Here is an 18,753-nt window from a genome sequence, read left to right on the forward strand (position 1 = left end):
CTGTGCATAGAGCTTGACTTCCAGGAAGGAGTATAATAGAAATATGTGTGCATAGTCTTTACTGTGTTGGAATATAAAGTTACTAGCATAGCAGTTCTGCCTCTGTCACCACTGTTTCTCCATTGCCATTTTAGACTTCAAAGGAAACTTCAAATTAAGCACCAAGGTACACAAGGTTAAAGAACCAATATAACATAATATAATATATTGTAATGATGGATCCTCAAACGTTGGGGAGGTTGGTCCTTGTAGTGCACATCATACAGGTGTGATCCAGGCTTTGAAGTCTTGTTCTTTTTCTTCTTGAGAAACTGTAAGTGGAAGAAATTTACAGATAGCCCTTAAATAGGGTTAGTGGATCTAATAAATTTAGGTCATAGACAAGTAAAAAGGGCCAAAAGTCACTCTTGGTAAAGGCAATCTTGATCATCATGCTTAGATTTGGACAAGAAGAAAAGAAGCTTGGCAAGGTGTAAGGAATACATAGTGGAATGTGTGCTGGAAATCGCCATAGTCTTTACTTTCTCTTCTGAAGCCCAGAACTTCTATGACAGAGTCTGAAGCTCTACTAGTGAGCATCAGCATGACATGTGGGACCGTTGGATCTAGTGAAAGAGATTGATCATAATCAGTGCACTTGGCTTGGATGGAGGTATTCTTCAAACCTCTCTTCGGGTCTAGAAAAATCTTAGTGTTTCTAAGATTTATTCCTTAAATGCATCCATTGATTAGAGCCTACACTGGGAACACAGAAACAAAAGGCATACTGTCAACATTCAAAGACTCCATGGAAAAGACAGACTTGGGAGCAGGTGGCTACAAGCATGAAGAAGTCCAGAAAGCTGAAAGGGAGCAATGGGAGAATTGAGGGGTGGGGTGAACCAACTCAGCTTGCACATGACAGAAGCTCATCTGGGAGGAAGTTGTAACAGAAGAGCCACTATGACGTCAAGCATGGGCAGGAATTAGCCAGGAGAAGGAAGGGAAAAATTCAGTGGGCAGCATGACCTATAAAGAAGATGTTCATGGTGAAGGATGATCTAAGGGTAGGGTAGATATCATGAGGAAGGCAGACAATGAAGCTGGAGAACTCATGTGTCTTTCATGAAGAAATGATGCTTTTGCCTTTGGGCAGGTGCATTGACGATATTTGTATCCCTGTAATTGCATCCATGATGAATGCATCATTCCACATCATGGGCTTTGTCCTGGCAGATATGGTACTGGGACTGTCAATGCAATGCAATTCTGACAGACTTACAACTGAAGGAATATAGAAAGGTCTAAGGCATTCTTAAATGGTTTTGCCTTCTGGATCCAGCCACTAATCTGTGTCATCAATTGTTTTGGGTTGAACTGGAACTGAAAAGTCTAAATGTCAGAATGATCAAGGTGATTAAGTGCAGGACCACAACAACCCCACCCCCACCATACATGGAAAATAACTATTGGCATAATATTTTTAAATTATCTTCATGCATGAACTAGAAATGAGGATATGCATAAAAGTAAGATAGCATTCATACTTTGCCTTTATGAGAATTAGGATTGAAGAATTCCTGTACTTGTTAATCTATTCTGCAAAGTTTAAAAAATGAATTTCTTTGCCAGATAATCTGCATGAACTGGCACTGTAGCTCTCAGTGTGTGGTTATACAAACAAGAACAACAGCCAGAAGCATGAGCAGAGATCAGAGCTGTGCTCCACAGAAGAGAGCTTTTGGCTTTATTCAGGAAGAGTCATCTGAATTCACAGGACAGCTGCATGAATCTTACCCCGAGTCTTTCCAGGAGGTGCACACATGTGTGAGTGTGTGTGTTTAAATCACATTCAGCTGTACTGTCATTTTATAAATGATACTAAACAAAGTGGGAATAATCAAGTGTTGGTAATATTTCTTTTCCCTCAAACTTATATACAGAACATGAAAGCCAGAGAAAGAACAATACCCATAAACTGTCTAGTGGATATCAGCTATTAGTGTTATCTAGTGTAATCAATATGTTCAAGTAACACGCATGACTCTGAACTCTTTGCAGTTGTGTGTAATACTGGAGCCCATGCAGGAGCTGATGTCAAGACACAAAACCTACAACCTCAGTCCTCGAGACTGCCTGAAGACCTGCCTGTTTCAGAAGTGGCAGCGGATGGTGGCACCGCCAGGTACACTATCCTTCTTCATTGTCAGGGTAGACATAGTTTCAGAAGTTTCTTATGGGGATGAAGTGGTATGAAAAAGAAGAGAACTGTAAATTATAAGAAGTCAGTTATCAGGAATATTCTTGGTGATGATTTTGGACATAGATATGTGAAACTTTTGAAGGAAAAATATCTTTGGGAATGTTATTTCCTTGTTGCTAGAGAAAGACTTGAATCTGAAAGAAGTGAAATAAGTTCAAGGCAAAACCAAGGTCAGAACTATGATTTTTATCTCTTGATACATCAATTGTTCCATTTCATTGGACAAGACTGCTGGTGTCTCATAGTGTAATGTTTTTGGTTTTAGTTTTTGAGAAATTTAGCGATTATGAAGGGAGACGAGGCATGTAAAATTTGTGCTATTTCTTAAGATATATCAAAGGCTACTCTGATCACGAAGAGAACACATAAAAGGCCCCATTTCCCTCACTTCCTTGCACTGCAGTTTAGATACTGCAGTCTCCTGCTGGGGTTCTGAAATGACTGCTTCAAGTCATCATTAAACTGTCTTCCTATCTGAAGCATTTGCACTCTTAGGCTTGTGTCGAGCCTCATTGGTCAGAAAAGCAAACTATATCCATTTGCTGAAAATAATTTTGATAAAGAGTAACTATTAGCACGAGGCACATAGCTTTTTGAATCACAAAATGTAATAGTCACCATGCAGTGGTAATTAGCCAGGGGTTTTGTATAAAATGAATACAGAATATTTAACCAAGTACATGTTTTTTAAAAACTAAAAAAATAGTGTCGGGCATGGTGGCATGGTGGCGCATGCCTTTAATCCCAGCACTCTGGGGGCAGAGGTAGGAGGATCACTGTGAGTTTGAGGCCACCCTGAGACTGCATAGTGAATTCCAGGTCAGCCTGGACTAGAGTGAAACCCTACCTCAAACAAACAAACAAATAAGCAAACAAACAAAAAACCTAAAAAAAAATAGGCATTATTTTACATAGAATAGTTGTACCTCCATCTTAGTCTAAAATAGTATTATTGTATTAATTGTATATAAAATGTGCTTACCCTTATTTTCTCTTTCAGTATCAATGAGTATGAAAGAAAAAAAAAAAACATTCACTCACCAAATGCTTTGAACACCTATATTTTCTAACATACAAGTCATAACTCACTCATTCATTTGTTCATTCAACAATTATTCTCTGAGGCCCACTAGGCAGCAGGTGCTCCATTCACCATTGAGGTGATAGAAAAGAATGAAACAGTCATAAATATTGACTCATCAACATAGACTTACTTATTAGATATTTATTCTTATCCCCATTGTGCATGGTAAGGCCTGAGGTGTAAAGTAGCTGGCTCTCAGTAAGGTTTCTGTATCTCTGAAGTCCACCATTGTAGTGCCACAGCTCCCTTCCACGACCAGAATAATGCAGTTTGTACATTTTTAAAGGCAGTTACCCTAAATTTCATGAGCAAAGTATAGATAAAATACTATCAGATTTATGTCCTTAAGGTCAAAGCAAACACTGCTATCCGGGCAGACTGAGTATCTGTGACTTTAGCATAGCCTGTTCTGGTCTGCTCCCATGATCTTCAGCAGTTCCCTTTCCGCTTTCTGTCACCTTTCAGGAGAAGTACCCATAATGCAATACAAAAGCATTATAGATGTCTTGATGGGGGAAAAAAGCTTTTGAGAGTAAAGATAAAAACATTTATTAAAGAGTGGCAGTCAAATAGGAACATAGCTCCATCTTGTTCATCAGTCAAGAACAACTCAGTGGACTCAGCAGTCTGATTAAATATCTCTCTCCCTATCCATTAGAAGCATCACGTGTGTTTTAATACTAAAGGCAACTCAATGAGTTCCAGTGTGGAACTGCCTTTCCTTTTCACTATCAAAATAACATCTAAAATATGGGGAGGTAGCAATAGGATTTTCTTACCTACCATTTCCAACTTATTCATGAACTTCATAGAAAAGCCTTTCAAAGATTCAAAAATGAATATCATAATAAAATATCTAATTACTAGATTGTTATGAATCTAAAAGTTAAAACATAGAAAACAAAGAATAGTACCACAGATATTAAAGCTCAATACATAATAAACAGAGGAGTAAAAAAAAATATTATTCCTACCACAAATTACCATGGGCTCCTACATTTCCATTAAATGGCTGCCTCATCATTTGGGTCCAAAATATTTTTATCTATTTCGGAATATACTGGCTATACCATGCTGACACATTCTTATGACACATTCAAGACTGAGTGCTCCTACATAACTAAGAAGCCTTAAGCTCAACTATGAAATGGCAAAAGTAGCTGAACTTCAAGGTATTTTTCACGTGCCACTATCAAGGTGTAATAGAGATAGGCTGCAATGAGACATCTGTCCGGTAGGGGACAGTGTTGCACACGGGTTGACTGGCTGAATTTTATTCCCATCATCCTCTCAGGAGTCCTTCCTCATACTGTAAAAAGAGAAACTAGTTCAAAGGGAAAAAAACCCTAAATTTTCTACTGGTAAAAGTGCTTTGAATTCAGTTATGAATGTGGTACCTGTAGGTCACTCCTAAAATAATATTGATAAACTCCAGGCATATAATTAGAAAGGAGAATTAAATAAAAGTCATTTTTTTCTACATGCAAAAGAAAAGACTTTCACAAAATTTTGCTAAAAACAAGCCAACATCTTGTTACCTTTTATTTTCTTTTTGTGAAATTACAAGAAATGGAACATTTTAAGTAGTTCACTCTTCAATTTGTAAAACCAGCTTCATTAGAACAGCAGTATGCAAATTGTCACCTTGATGCTTCTGCCCTGGAATGCATCTTTCTCTCTCCGTTTTCCATACTGCAGCAGAACCCACAAGGCAACCAACAACGAAAAGAAGAAAAAGAAAAAATTCGACCAGCAGCACGTCCAACAGCAGCGCTGGGAACACCACCAACAGTGCGGGCAGCAAGAAGAAGGCGCCAGCCGCAAGCCTGAGCCTGTCCAGTCAGGTACCTGTAAGTCTCGCTTTCCTTTCAGGTCTGAAGCCTTGCCTTTGCCTGTCTCCCTCCTCACAGGGCTGGATTAGTCTTTAATCTTCTTTGGGGGGATTCTGGACAGATTGGAGGTGCCGGCTGGAAGGGGCAAGGCAGGAACCGGGAAAGATGGGATGGGAGGTGGGAACCCTACCATGGAAACATTCCTTGCAAACTGGAAATTAAGAGGGAATATTAAGCATCAGTGCTGCGATGGGACCTGAATTAAAAAGCCATCAGAGTCACAGACAGGAGATATGTCACTTAAGGCTTAATTAAAACGTCACTTAGCAGCATGCCTGGTGGCATATTGGGACCTCTCAGCAGCATTGGAGACCCCGTGTGCCCCTGGAAACTGGCCCCCTGAGCTCTGGCCTCATATTGTAATTTGGCTGGGCTTTCCCAGCATGGGCATCCCCTCTTATTTTAAGACCCAGGTAATTAACTTACAGCCACCGAAATTGCAGCTCAGTGGATTTCATTAGCTCAGGAGGAGACAGCCCAGGGTTTGATCTAAACTCTCTTGACCGTTGCTCTGTTCTTTTCATTTCTGGTTCTGGACAAAGCCCATTTATAAAGGGCCTTCCCGGAGTTCCAAAACGGAGCGCTAAGGATAGTCTCTAAAAAGGGATTCTAGGCAAACTATGTAGAACTTTACTATTTGATTCTTCTCAAACCAAACCAGGTCCTTTCCTGCCTCCAAATTCCTGGAACCAGTATTAGACAGTAGTTTTTCAAATTCTCCTGTACCTACAAACCCTGCCATCCCCTCCCCTGTTCTCCTCAAGATTCCTGTGGCTTCTATTCCACTGCACTCGTCCCATCTCTATTATCCACAATGAGACAAATGTCACCAGCTATTTGACTCCATTTGAATCTTGATCTTTTCTTCGTGCTTCATGTATACTTTTTAGATAATACATCTTGGGAAGTATGGCCCATTTCCTGTTATTTTCTTTCACCAGCACAATCTCACCTTTTCTTTCTTTTCTGTCTTCTTCCTGATGTCCTCACCTATTATGCTCCATCTATTTCCCCAAGAGTGGACTTTTACCTGGAATTCTCCACTTGCAAATGCACCTTTTAAACCTGTCCCCCACCCACTTTTACCCACTTTCTATGTATCAGTCAGTTCTTTGTTATTAAAATAAGCTCTGTTCCCAGTGATTTCCCTGGGCCACAGGGACTCTCCTATCTCCCACACATGGGTGTTTTTTTTTTTTCCTTCACTGCATTAGAGAGAAGGAAATCCCAGCCACTAAAGGCGCCATTGAATTATAAGTTTGCTAAAAATTATATCCCTCAAATAATGAAAATAGTTCTCAAATAATCCTATATGTTCTGAATAAGGAGGTCCATCTGCCACTTCTGAAAGTCACAGGGAAAAAAAATCAAAGAAAATAATTATTAAGGTACGAAAACGTTTATACCTGCTGGGCGTGGTGGTGCATGCCTTTAATCCCAGCATTTGGGAGGCAGAGGTAGGAGGATCGCCATGAGTTTGAGGTCACCCTGAGACTCCACAGTGAATTCCAGGTCAGCCTAAACTAGAGTGAGACCCTCCCCCAATGAAACAAAACAACAACAACAACAAGAAAAAACCCACAACTTTATGTCTACTCCTGGTTAAATTGGAAAAATGCCTAGAGAAATGGCCTGATGTAAATAAATTGAAAATGTTCAGGCAAGTAACCCTGTAGAAAATAAATTTAGAAACTAATATTTGTTAGTTTCTTCTAATAACTGAGGAATGTTAAGTAAGAAAATTCTGAGTGGTTAGAGAGCTACTAAGTGGCACAGAATCTGCAAGAATTTATATCAGTTCAACAAGTGTTTCTAAGGTCTTAGTAGGTGCACCACAATATATCAGATATTCCCAACATGGTTTAAAAAACTAAAAAGTGAAAAAAGACCAAGACCAAGGGATTAGGAGGCCCATTGCTTAATTTAGGGATGGCCATGAAGTTAGTTCTTCCTGTCAGCTCATAAAGCACAGCGTTGAAAAGGATCCTGGTTTGTCCTGGGTTTGGTGGGCCATCTATTAGTGATGTCTGACAGGTGCAGAAGTTGAGTGTAATAGTCAACATGTTATGCATCTCCTGGTCTGACTAGAATAATTTCAATTTTATTTAAGCAGAACATAAGTTTTTTGTTCTGTTTTGTTTTGTTTTGTTTTGTTTTTTGTACTCCATGGATTTACGGTCCTCCAAACCAACCAATGCCTTTTGGTGGAGCAGGATCCCTGAGTTGAGGCATTTTCATGCATATGGATTCTGTAAAAGAAATCACCACTAGAGATGGAAAAGGGAATTTCAGCAGGATCCCCACACCATGTAATTAAATGTATTTTCATTGAATAGAACTTTCATATGACCCTGAGAACCAAGTTAGGAAAATGTGTAAACTCTCAGATGTCTTTGAGTTGGTGGGCATTAATAAGAGTGGCCACGTCTTTTAACCATGTCTACTGAGTCAGCACTATCTTACCGTGTGAATAGAAATGCTATCTGCTGGCATCAGCTGTCTGATCCAACGACCACAGCCCTGGTCTGCTGGAACTGCAGCAGCAGCAATGTGTGTGTTGGCCAGGACTAGGGTTTAATCCTTGGATTCTGCTTCTCACTCCATGAGCAGGGGCTAGGAGCCATCCCGAACTGCAGCCTCAACTCTGGGAGGGATGGAGACCTGTGTCATTCAACAGCAGTGACCCCTTCTGGCCAATTTAAGGAGAAGCAGTGAGGGGCCCTGAAAGGAGTCACTTCCAGTCCTCCTCAGAGGTTGGTGGTCCTTGCACGGGGAAGTAGTGAGAAGATATGAAGTGGGCAAAAGCTGGGGGCACCTCCAAGCTCCCAGCTCAGGAGCAGAGGTTGGCCTCCTGTGGGTCTCACAGGCTGGAGATGGGAAGGAAATGCACTCTTACTACCAAAGTGGGGGATTCCAAGGATGTAAGGGTGGGAAAGTACAGTTCACATCCCCTAGGGAGAAGCAGCCCAAAATGTGCATTGTGTCTTCATTGATTTTGTGTGAGGATAACAAAGCAGAATCATTATCCTATTGTAAACGTTTGAACAAACCAAGTAGAAATGCACATATAATATTAAAAGTGACTTCAAGTGTCAGTGTTAATAGGGAGCCACCTGTCAGTCAGTTATATAAGCAGTGTGTGTGTGTGTGTGTGCGCGCACACACACAAGTATGTATATGACTAAAGATATATATATATATATATATATATATATATATATATATATATATATTCAATAAAGCCAATGTGGCATCTCTCTGTGAAGCTTGGGATACTTAAGACCTACACATCACATCTTTTCCAATCATTCTCAGCAGGGGTTGGAAGGGCCTTCTCCCCATATATCCCAACGCTGGCTATACAGAACTTCACGGGATGACTCACTCCACTACTTCTGTACTGTTTTTCTTGCATGAATCCTGTTTTCCAATACAGCAGTGCTGAGGACATTTCTTCTAAAGTCACACTGAAGTTGACTGCTCTGATGTTTCCCATGTCTTTCAAACCACGCTTACATCTTCACATTTCTGCAACCTTTCTCAATATCTTGTACTCACAGTACTAACTGACTCACATGGTTGGTTCTAACACCCAATCATGTGTTCATTCTCCAAGTGCTTCTAAGTGTGTTGCTCACAATATGGAAATGAGATTAATCCTTGTGTGCTCTGTCCAATCTTGCCCAATTATTTATATGTACCTTTGTTTCTGATCACAATTTGGATTCTAATTGCCTGTAAATGACACTTTTTATGCTCACATCATCAGCTGGCTGCCCAGCTAACTGAATACTGTTCACAAGTCTGTGCAGTGCCCACATTCCGTCTAAACCATATCATCCTTCTTGCTGGCCAGAAAGACTATTTTGTGTCTCACATTAAGCATCCTTATAGTTTCCTTACTTGTCATATAATTTCTGCTTGTTCATTGTGTAGTAAACACTTTCTTAGAAGCACTAAGCTCAGTGTCTTGCTAGCACTCTTAGGACTGAGTTAACTAAGTTCATATTTTATGCATTTATTCTATCTAGGATATTTCTCTTTAAAATTAGTTTTATCAATTCACAAAAGGATCTAGTCAGAAGCCATAGTTTGGAAACCTCTTCGCAGTCTCACCTAAATAAGGGGAGAGAGAGTAATAAACAAAACAGGGTTCCCCATCCCAAAATAGATCAGGTAAATTCAGAATTTTCAATTCAGGAAAAGGATTTGTTCAAAGACCTTTAAAGTCTTTGAAGATATCAAAGAACTTTTGCTCCATTCTCTAGATCATAGGCTGTATTCACTATACACTAAACTGTCCAAACAGCTTCACTTGGCAAAGCCCCTATGTCGAAGTACTTTGTAGAATTAGCCTCCCTACCAGGAGATGAATTCTAAAAGCAGTAGGTTCAGCCCAGCCTTTTCTGGCTTTTTGGAGGCTTCATTGTTCACTCTCCTGCTGCTCTGAACTTTAAGGTAACATAGTCCTCCGAGCCTTTCCAAAGGATCTACCTGATAGGTGTCCTGTCCCATGCCCAGGCTGTGCAATACATCCAGTCTCCTTTGCATAAAGAACCTAGAGCTACATCCTGTGGGTGCATCCCCCATGCTACCCCCATGCCTGGGCTTCTCCAGCTGTGGCCTCCACTGGGCTCCCTGCTACAGTAGGTGGCTTCCTTGTTTGCATGGAAGGACAATTTGTACTTAAAGGAGTGATTAGTGGGGCTCTTCTTGCTAGCTTCCATTCCTGATGACTGCCAGCTCCATCAGTGTGATTATAATTATCTCCCTCTTCATCTTCCTTTTATGGCACCAGCTGGACGGACTGGTTCTCTTTACCGCCCAGATTGGCAGCAGGGTTGCCTGTGTGGAAATAGGTGACAGGCACCATGAAATAACAGATGGTAAATTCAGGGCTTGTTGGCAATCAGCAGGTTTTTGCTAATGACTTAATTAGCTATGCAAATTGTCAAATCAGTGTGAACATTGTTTTTATCGAAAACTTTACCTAAATTAATTACCATAATTAAGTAGCAGAATGTCAAGGATATTGGCTGCACAAAAGGGCCTGGCTGAGCAAAAAAAGAGATTCTGTCTTCAATTAAAATGTATATCATCCCGGGGACAGAGAAAATGCCATTTGGAATGAGTGGAGTGCATACTACAGAGTGGTACATGTGTCCCAGTTTGGGGATAGTTCCCAAAGCCGCTTACAGGCCCTCAATGAGTAGTGGCCTTTTGGTGGTATTGAAAAGCACCCAGCAGAAGGTTCGACAGCCCTGTCCACAGTCCCCAGGGTCAGCAAGTTCAAAGCGTGGATTTTTTTAATTTTGAAAAATCCATTTTTTTATTTCTGCAGATTGCTAGCATTGCTCGTTCTCCGGTGTCAGGCTGCACACTAAGGACATAAACTCGCGTGGTTGTTACACGTCAGGAGGCGATGTTTATTTCCTGTAGAAATCAAATATGCGTCTGGGCCCGACATTGAGACTTGCCCCGGTCTGTCCCCGGTCCCCCAGCTCCTTCCGCTGTTGTTTTAAGCTGAGCTTCTCTCTCCCAAGGTTTCCCTGTAATAATGTCAGCTGCTGTTCACAGGATGTGATGGTGGTAGGAGAGCCAACTCTGATGGGAGGTGAGTTTGGGGACGAGGACGAAAGGCTAATCACTAGATTAGAAAACACGCAGTATGATGCGACCAACGGCATGGACGACGAGGAGGACTTCAACAATTCACCCGCCCTGGGGAACAACAGCCCGTGGAACAATAAACCACCCGCCACGCAAGAGGCCAAATCAGAAAACCCCCCACCCCAGGCTTCCCAGTAATGGGCCACCCACAGCAGATTCTCTGTCCCAGGCCCGCCGGGTAAAATCCCATTGCAGATCTTTCTATCAAGAGAGGAAAATGGAGAGATTAAAAACAAAAACAAACAAAAAACTTTTCCATGCAAAAACCTATTTCTAAACCACAAAGATCTGATTTTCTTTCTTGCATTTTCTTTAATTGAGAGGATCGTTCCAAGTTAGCCTCCCTGGGCCTTCCTCGGAGGCCTTCCCAGGAAGCACCGATGCTGCCACTGAAGCTAATTAGAGCGAGCAAACACTAGCGCACCTCCTGGCATGGTCTTGCCTTCGGTTTGTGTTCAGTTCCCTGCTCATGCACTCAACGAAGGCCATGCTGTCCTTGTGCTCAGGATGTCATTAATATGCCGAACCCAACTTCAGATGACTTTTTAATATTGTAAAATACTTTCAGCTTTTTGACTTGCATTTGAGAGTTTCTTGTTTCAGTAAAAAAAAAAAAAAAAAAAGAAAGAAAGAAAAAGAAAACAAAACAAAACAATAAAAAAGAATCAGCATTTGAAAAGTAATGTATCCTTTTTGTTGTTCCTTCATTTGTCCCATTGGGCAGCAACAGCAAAGAAGGAAGAGAGGTAATTTATAGTCAGCCTAACGTTGATTGGTTCTTCAGTCTGAGTTGGTTCAATGTAGTCCAAATGCTGAAACAAGAAATCATCAAAGACACCGGGGTAGATTTTTTATGTAAACACAGACTATTAGACCCTGGAAAATGTACGCATTTGTAAAATTGCTGTTGATCCAAATATTTTCAAGCCATGTACTCCATTAATTTTGTGGGCAGTTTAATAAATCTGAAACTTTTTGTATTTTTTTTTTATTGTATCTGAGTTGACTTTTTTTCATGGTATATTTCTTGTATAATATTTTGTAAATCCTTCATTTGGTTCTTTTATGGGAACTTTTCTTTGGGGGCAATTCCAGTGTATTTATGTGAAACTTTATAAGAGAACTAATTTTCCATTTGCTTATTAATATGTTCCTCCACATGTGTAAAGACACAGTGGCTCCGTGTGTTATAAAACAGCTGTATTTTATGTATGCTTTACTGGTAAATGTGCCAATAATAAACTGTGTTAATGACCAAAGTAAGTGAATCTGGCTATTGGTGTGTGTATGTGTGTACCAGTCTACTCACAATTATAAGAAATGTTGAGCTTACACTCCACATGGAATTGTAAAAGTTGTATGAAGCAGGTTCACTGCACATTGCCTGCCAAGTTGTCTTAGCAGAACACATTCACATAGAGTAAGTTACACGGACTATATGTGTCACTTAGAAATAGACATTAAGGAAAAATGGGTACCTAGAACTCATGCCAGCCCAATGTCTTAGGCTCAGGAACACTGCCCGATTTGTAAGCCCCACTTGCATGTCCATTGAGGGACTTCAGAAAGCACTGTTCCCTGAGTCTTATGCCCGGGGTTACAAAGAACACAACACCAAAGTGTTGAAAGATGTCTCAGTTCATTCTTGCTTTAATAGAATACCACAGCCTGGACCCAATACAGAAGGTAAGATGTTCAGGGAAGGGTGGAAGTAAGGGCAGAAAGAGGAAAGAAGTAGAACTCCTCTATCAGCAGTCCACTCCCATGATGACTAGCCCACTTCTGTGATAACAGCAGCCATCCATTCATGAGTGCAGAGCTGTCAGACTCCATCACCTCTTAAATACCCCATTTGTTCATACCCATGCACTGGAGGGAGACATGCTGGAACCATAACAGAGTGGGCACCCTGTTCCTGAGGTAGAAGGCAAGGACAGAGCAAGGGGTGTCCAGCCCCTCCCTGCTTCTCTCAGATGCTATGTTTCCAGCACAATCTAGTTATTCTTCAGATAAAGTGAGAAACAGAAGAACTGGATTAGTTCATGGTCAGTGGAGAAGATACAAATAGACCGTTTTATAGCCTATGGTGTTTTTAGTAAGTTGTGGTTCCTGTCCCTGCACACTGTGGTTTCAGGGGAAGTCCTGTAGGTGCTGAGCCCCATTCTGACTGAGGACAGTGTAGAAAAGTGGGGACCACTCCATGCCCCTGCAGTTCTTACCTGTGGCTTCCCTTACTGAAGACTGGACTAGATAACTCCCAGACACTATTCCAACAGATCCTCACAATAACTCCACACAATAAGCATAAATAATTCCACTTAAAAAGTTAATGTTGTTGTGGCACACATCTTTAATCCCAGCACTCTGAAGGCAATCGTAGAAGGATCACTGTGAGTTCAAGGTCAGTCTGAGACTACATAGTGAATTCTAGGTCAGCCTGGGCAAGAGTGAGACCCTACCTCAAAAAACAAAAGGGTAATATCATTCTTGTCTATATTTTTAAAGGTTGCCTATACCAAGTTTAGAAAGTTCACTCAAGGACTGTTTTTGTTGAAAGGACTTTCCTCATGTTCTACTGAACAGCAATGAAGATGATGAAGGGTGATCATTTATCACCTATAAAGTGGGAATTAGTTGCTAGAATTCCAATTTCTCATCTTAGAAAATTTTAGGAAGGGGTACTTCAAAAAGGAAGCTAAGGGAGAGTATGTGTCTTAAGTTAGGGTCCCCAGAAGCAGAGCCAGAGACTGGGATTTAAGATGGGTGGGGGTATATTAGGACAATCCATTTGGTAAGGGTCTTGGGCTATATACTTCCCTACAGAGGAATCTCCTCTTGTGCTAGAGGCCAATGTTTAGACACTTTATCAAACCAGCAGTGCCTGGGAACCATGCCCAGAGTGTGGGAGAGACTTAGAAGCTTCAAAGCAAGATGGCTTCAATCAGCAGACAACAATTCTATGGAGAAAAGGCCAACCAGATGACAAATGACAGAGCATGTTGGAATGGTCAGGCTGGTCTCATAAAGGACATCTGGTCAGGGGCAGAGTCAACTCCATCAAATGAATTGTCTCATTAATATGCAAAATATGCCACCGGTTGGGATTTGGATCTAGATCTTCCTAGACCACAACGCTTGGATTTGTTCTTGAACATGGCATTGTCTCCTAGAACATTGCCAGTTATCTATTGCTGCATAGCAAATTTCTTCAAACCTTGGTAACTCTCGAGAATGATTTATTATAATGACAGCCTGTGGAGAGAAAAGCTCTGCTGGGTGGGCTTGCACTTTAGAGTGGCAGCTTCCAGCTGGGGCATCTGAGCTCCTCAGAGGCTTGACTAGGCCAGACATCAGAAGAAGCACCCACACTTCTGGTACTGGGTGGGTGTGGAGCCAGTGCTGTTGACCAGAATGTTTTGTAGCATTCCCATGGGGTTCTCACAGAATAAGATTGGAGACAATCTCCCAAGAACCAGCTTCCCAGGACAGAGTAAACTGACACTTAGTCACGTTGGTATGCTGTCTACCACAGAGGTCACAGGTTAGCCTAGATTTAAGGTACTGAGGGAGACTCTATTTCCAGATGGTAAGTAGCATGTGCACACCAGGAGAGGGGGAACTGGTGATAGCATATTCAGAAAAACAATTCCAGCATCCAAGGCAATTTGCAGCCTGACTTCAGCTGACCTTACAACCACTCTCCATTTTTCTCCACTGATTCTCTTTTCACAGTAGGTGCTCTACTTTCTGAAAACAACACATGTTCACACATCATGTGTGTCTACATATGCTTTCCATCAATAAGTGCTCCCCACCCACAACCCCACTTTCTTATGTCACCAAAGCTATTGTTTTAAGTTTTGGGGGGACTGGTGAGATGGTTCACTGTTTAAAGGTACTTGCTTACAGAGCCTGTTGGCTGGGTTAGATTACCAGTACCATGTAAAGCCAAATGCACAAAGTGTCACAAGAATCTGGAGTTTGTTGCAGTGGCAAGAGGCCCTGGTAAACCCAACCCCCCTCTCCCAAATGAATAAATAAAAATATTTAAAATAGGGGCTAGAGAGATTTCTTAGTGATTAAGGTGCTTGCCTGCAAAGCCAAAGGACCCAGGTTCTATTCCCCAGGACCCACATAAGCTAGATGCACAAGGCGGCACATGTGTCTGGAGATGGTTTGCAGTGGCTGGTGCTCCACACCATGGGTATGAGTAAACTGTTGTGCACATCTAGTACTGGAACAAGCAGGGAGGCCCCCATTGAAGTCACTGAAGCTTAAGAACATGTGACAGGAGATTTAAAAATAAGTGACTCTTCTTATGGGGAATATTTAAAAAATATTAGAGAGTGACAGAGAAAAAACTGGTGTGCCAGGGCCTCAGCCACTGAAATCAAATTCCTGATGCTTATGCCACCTAGAGGGCATGTATAAACATGAGCTTTCATCACCTTTGTGAACCTGGATAACATGGAATCTGGCGAGTCAACATGGTTCCTTACACTACTCAGGCAAGCACCTTAACCACTAAGCCATCTCCCCAGCCCAGAAATACTTACTATTTCTCTTTGACCCTGAGGTGAACCATTAATGAAATGGGGCATTACAACCTACACCAGTTCTATACAGGGTAAGATGCAGCAAGCACAAAGCCATCAAGATCAGTTCCCGTAAAGCAGCATTTGCAGCATCCTTAAGGAACTTCATTCTATAGTGAGAAATCTTCTTTATCTTCTATAAGGAAACATTTATAAGCTCAGCTTTATGGTAAGCTAACAGCTACTCATTGTAGATAGTTTGAGTAAACAGAAAAAATAAAGTAATTCCACTTCTGTAATACATCCATTACTGATATTTGATGCTTATCCTTCTAGGAACCTTTTCTTCTTGGCTCACACCTTGGTCATATGCAGAATACATTTACTTATCTCATATACATATGATGTTATCCTCTTGTTTTACATGTGAGCACATTGGGCACACATAGGTATATAACCCCCCACACACACATGCACACTCATGACACACACATGAGGTTAAAAAATAATTTGAGGGGTTGAGGACATGACTCAGTGGATAAAGGAACTTGCTTGCAAATCCTGTTGGCCCATGTTCAATTCTCTAACACTCACATAAGCAAAATATAAAGGGCACATACATCTGACACTCATTTGCAGCAACAAGAGATCCTGGGCCACCTATACACACATGTACACAAATGTGCAAATAAACCAATAAAAATATATTTGAGAACCTGATTTCAGTTCCCACATAATTCTCATATAATTCCATATGTGGAATATACCATAATTTATCAATCAATCAATAATAAGCTGGTTAAAGGTTGACAAGAGTTTATAAAATCAAAATATACTTATTTAGTGGGCACTTGATATGTGCCTAGCATCATAGTAAGCCACATAGATTCTTGTACCTGGTCCTCCATCCTCAAGCTGCTCATAATTCCTTTGGGATAAAGGACAAATGCCTAGGCTGAATACACTTAAAGGAAATATACAGCAAAACAGAAAATAAAAGCTAGATGAGTTTAACTGCATGGGGAGCACAAACACTGTCAGCTCAGCAATGTGGTGCTTTAGTGTCACAGCTGGGAATGATGCAGGCATTTCCTGTAAGGAACTCAGAGAGGCAGAATAACTTGACTAAGTTCACACATATAAAAAAAAAAGCAAGATCAAGTTTTAAGCACCACATGACAAGATCTAAGTCCTTCTCCATTTCTGTCCAACCATAGGAGATCCCTGTGGAAAAGACAAATTATGTGACTGAGGTTTCCAGGAAAGATTTCACAGGGGATGGAGAAATAGCATATTGATATCTGTATACATTTGAGTCTGGTTACTTCTCTGTTGGCATCTGTCCTCCCTTCTTTTGCCCATGAGTGGACTCAAGATGGTACTTGGGACCATTGAGGAGTTTAAGTGAAGAAAAGCTAAAACAAGCCAGGTGTGGTGGAGCACACCTTTAATCTCAGCACTTGAGAGGCAGAGTTAGGAGGATTGCAGTGAGTTCAAGGCCACCCTGAGACTGCTAAGTATACACCTTGGTCAGCCTGGGCTATAGCAAGATCCTATCTCACAAAAAGAAAAGGAAAGCTAATACATCCACACTGTTAGTATTTATGTATAGATGTTTTACAAGCTTGAAACTAGTGAGCTGTAAAAGGCATTCCAATGTTATTAAAACTATAAACTAAGAAAGTCAGGTGTGGTGGTGCATGCCTTTAATCCCAGCACTCGGGAGGCAGAGGTAAGAGGATTGCCATGAGTTCCAGGCCACCCTGAGACTCCATAGTGAATTCCAGGTCAGCCTGGGATAGAGTGAAACCCAACCTCGAAAAACAAAAACAACAACAACAAAAAAAAACACACTATAAACTAAGAAAATTGGTGAGGTGATCTCCCAGGCACCACCCTCAGCCCTGTTTTTAATCAGTTTCTAGAACATCATCCTTGATAAAGAAAGCATTTTTCGTTTTTCAATTGACTTCAAAGAGTCTTCCAAAAATATCTATTGTTCAGTTAAGCAATCCTGATCCTGATGAAGTTCATTGTGTCTCTATCAGAGCCCACATGCTCTACCAAAGGCCCTTTCCTTTGAATTTAGATCTAGGCCAATACAAGAATAAACTATTCTCTCCCCTTTAATTCTTCCTTTGTTCAAAGCAGTTATGGGCTTACAGATTCTTCTGTCAAGTTCTAATACCTTAAAGGAGAATTTCAAAATTTCACAAATGAGTTTGAAATTGTTTCAATAGAAATAGACTTCTCAGGCCTATCTCAGAAGTCCATTGTTCCCAAGATGAACACTTTCATTTGTAGAAAGGGAAAATTTTGGAAAGCCTACATATCACTATACAAGATCAAACAACTGACTCCTCTTCTCTGGTAAGCTCTAAAGAGTCCTGGAAAAAGAACACTCTGCAGAGGGAATGCCTTGCACTTACATCTACATGCTAAGTCAAACAGATTTCCATGGTACTTGTTTCACCATAATAACAAGGTGAACAATGATCCAATTTTCCTGAGACCCAATTTAGCACCCAGAAACTGCTTTAATTTCAGGCAAACTTACCCATCCATGTAAAGAAACCAGTTTGTGTGTAATCATTCCAGCTACTCTGTATTAAGAATCATTTAGGTCCCTGGTACTTTTTACATGTGCATTCTAATTCTCACACCCACCTGAGTGGAGGAAAGCATGAATGTCATCATTGAACAGGTAAGAGACAGACATTCAAAAAGACATCTAAGAGCATTGGAGTGTAGATAAAAGAGATCTGAACCTGAGTACACAAGCAGCTACCCAGCCTACACTTTCTTCTATCGCACCAATGGCTTTGAACTGCGATTCTAAGACCCAGGAAAGCACAACAGATAAAATTATCTGACAAAGAAAAACAAAGCATGAGACCAGGACCTGAGGACCCAGATGTGGGATGAGAAGGAAGGTATGCACATTGTGTGATGGTTTGATTTAGATATCCCCCTTAAATTTAGGTATTCTGAATTCTAGTCTCCTTAGATGATGGCAATAGAAAATTGAAGCCTTCTGGAGGTGGTGTGTTGTTGGAGGTTGGGGGCGCTTATGGGTGTTATAGCCAGTTTTCCCATGCCTGTGTTTGGGACACTGTACTGTTACTGTAGTCCATCTGTTGTTGGCTAGGGGGTGATGTCCACCCTCTGCTCATACCATCATTTTCCTCTGCCATGATGGAGCTTCCTCTCAAGTCTGTAAGCGAAAACAACCCTTTTTCCTACAAGTTGATGTTGGTCAGGTGATTTCTGCCAGCAATGCGAACCTGCCTGTAACAGTAAAGTTGATACCAAGGAGTAGGGTTGCTGCTA

General features: G+C 41.1%; 1 protein-coding gene across 6 annotated transcripts in view; it reads left to right on the forward strand.

Moving 5' to 3' along the window:
- Nucleotides 1-12,151, forward strand: part of Ldb2 (LIM domain binding 2) — a 390,814-nt gene extending 378,663 nt beyond the window's left edge. The window contains exons 6-8 of one of the 6 annotated variants that reach the window (XM_045130215.1): nt 2,041-2,164; nt 5,028-5,170; nt 10,796-12,151. In XM_045130215.1, the coding sequence (XP_044986150.1) occupies nt 2,041-2,164; nt 5,028-5,170; nt 10,796-11,026 (498 nt within the window). In that variant the 3' untranslated portion in view covers nt 11,027-12,151. The other 5 variants (XM_012948219.2, XM_045130216.1, XM_045130214.1 and 2 more) reach the window with 5 other exon arrangements.
- Nucleotides 12,152-18,753: the final 6,602 nt, after the last annotated feature.

Source organism: Jaculus jaculus, chromosome 11 (genome assembly GCF_020740685.1).
Source record: "Jaculus jaculus isolate mJacJac1 chromosome 11, mJacJac1.mat.Y.cur, whole genome shotgun sequence".
Taxonomy (NCBI): domain Eukaryota; kingdom Metazoa; phylum Chordata; class Mammalia; order Rodentia; family Dipodidae; genus Jaculus; species Jaculus jaculus.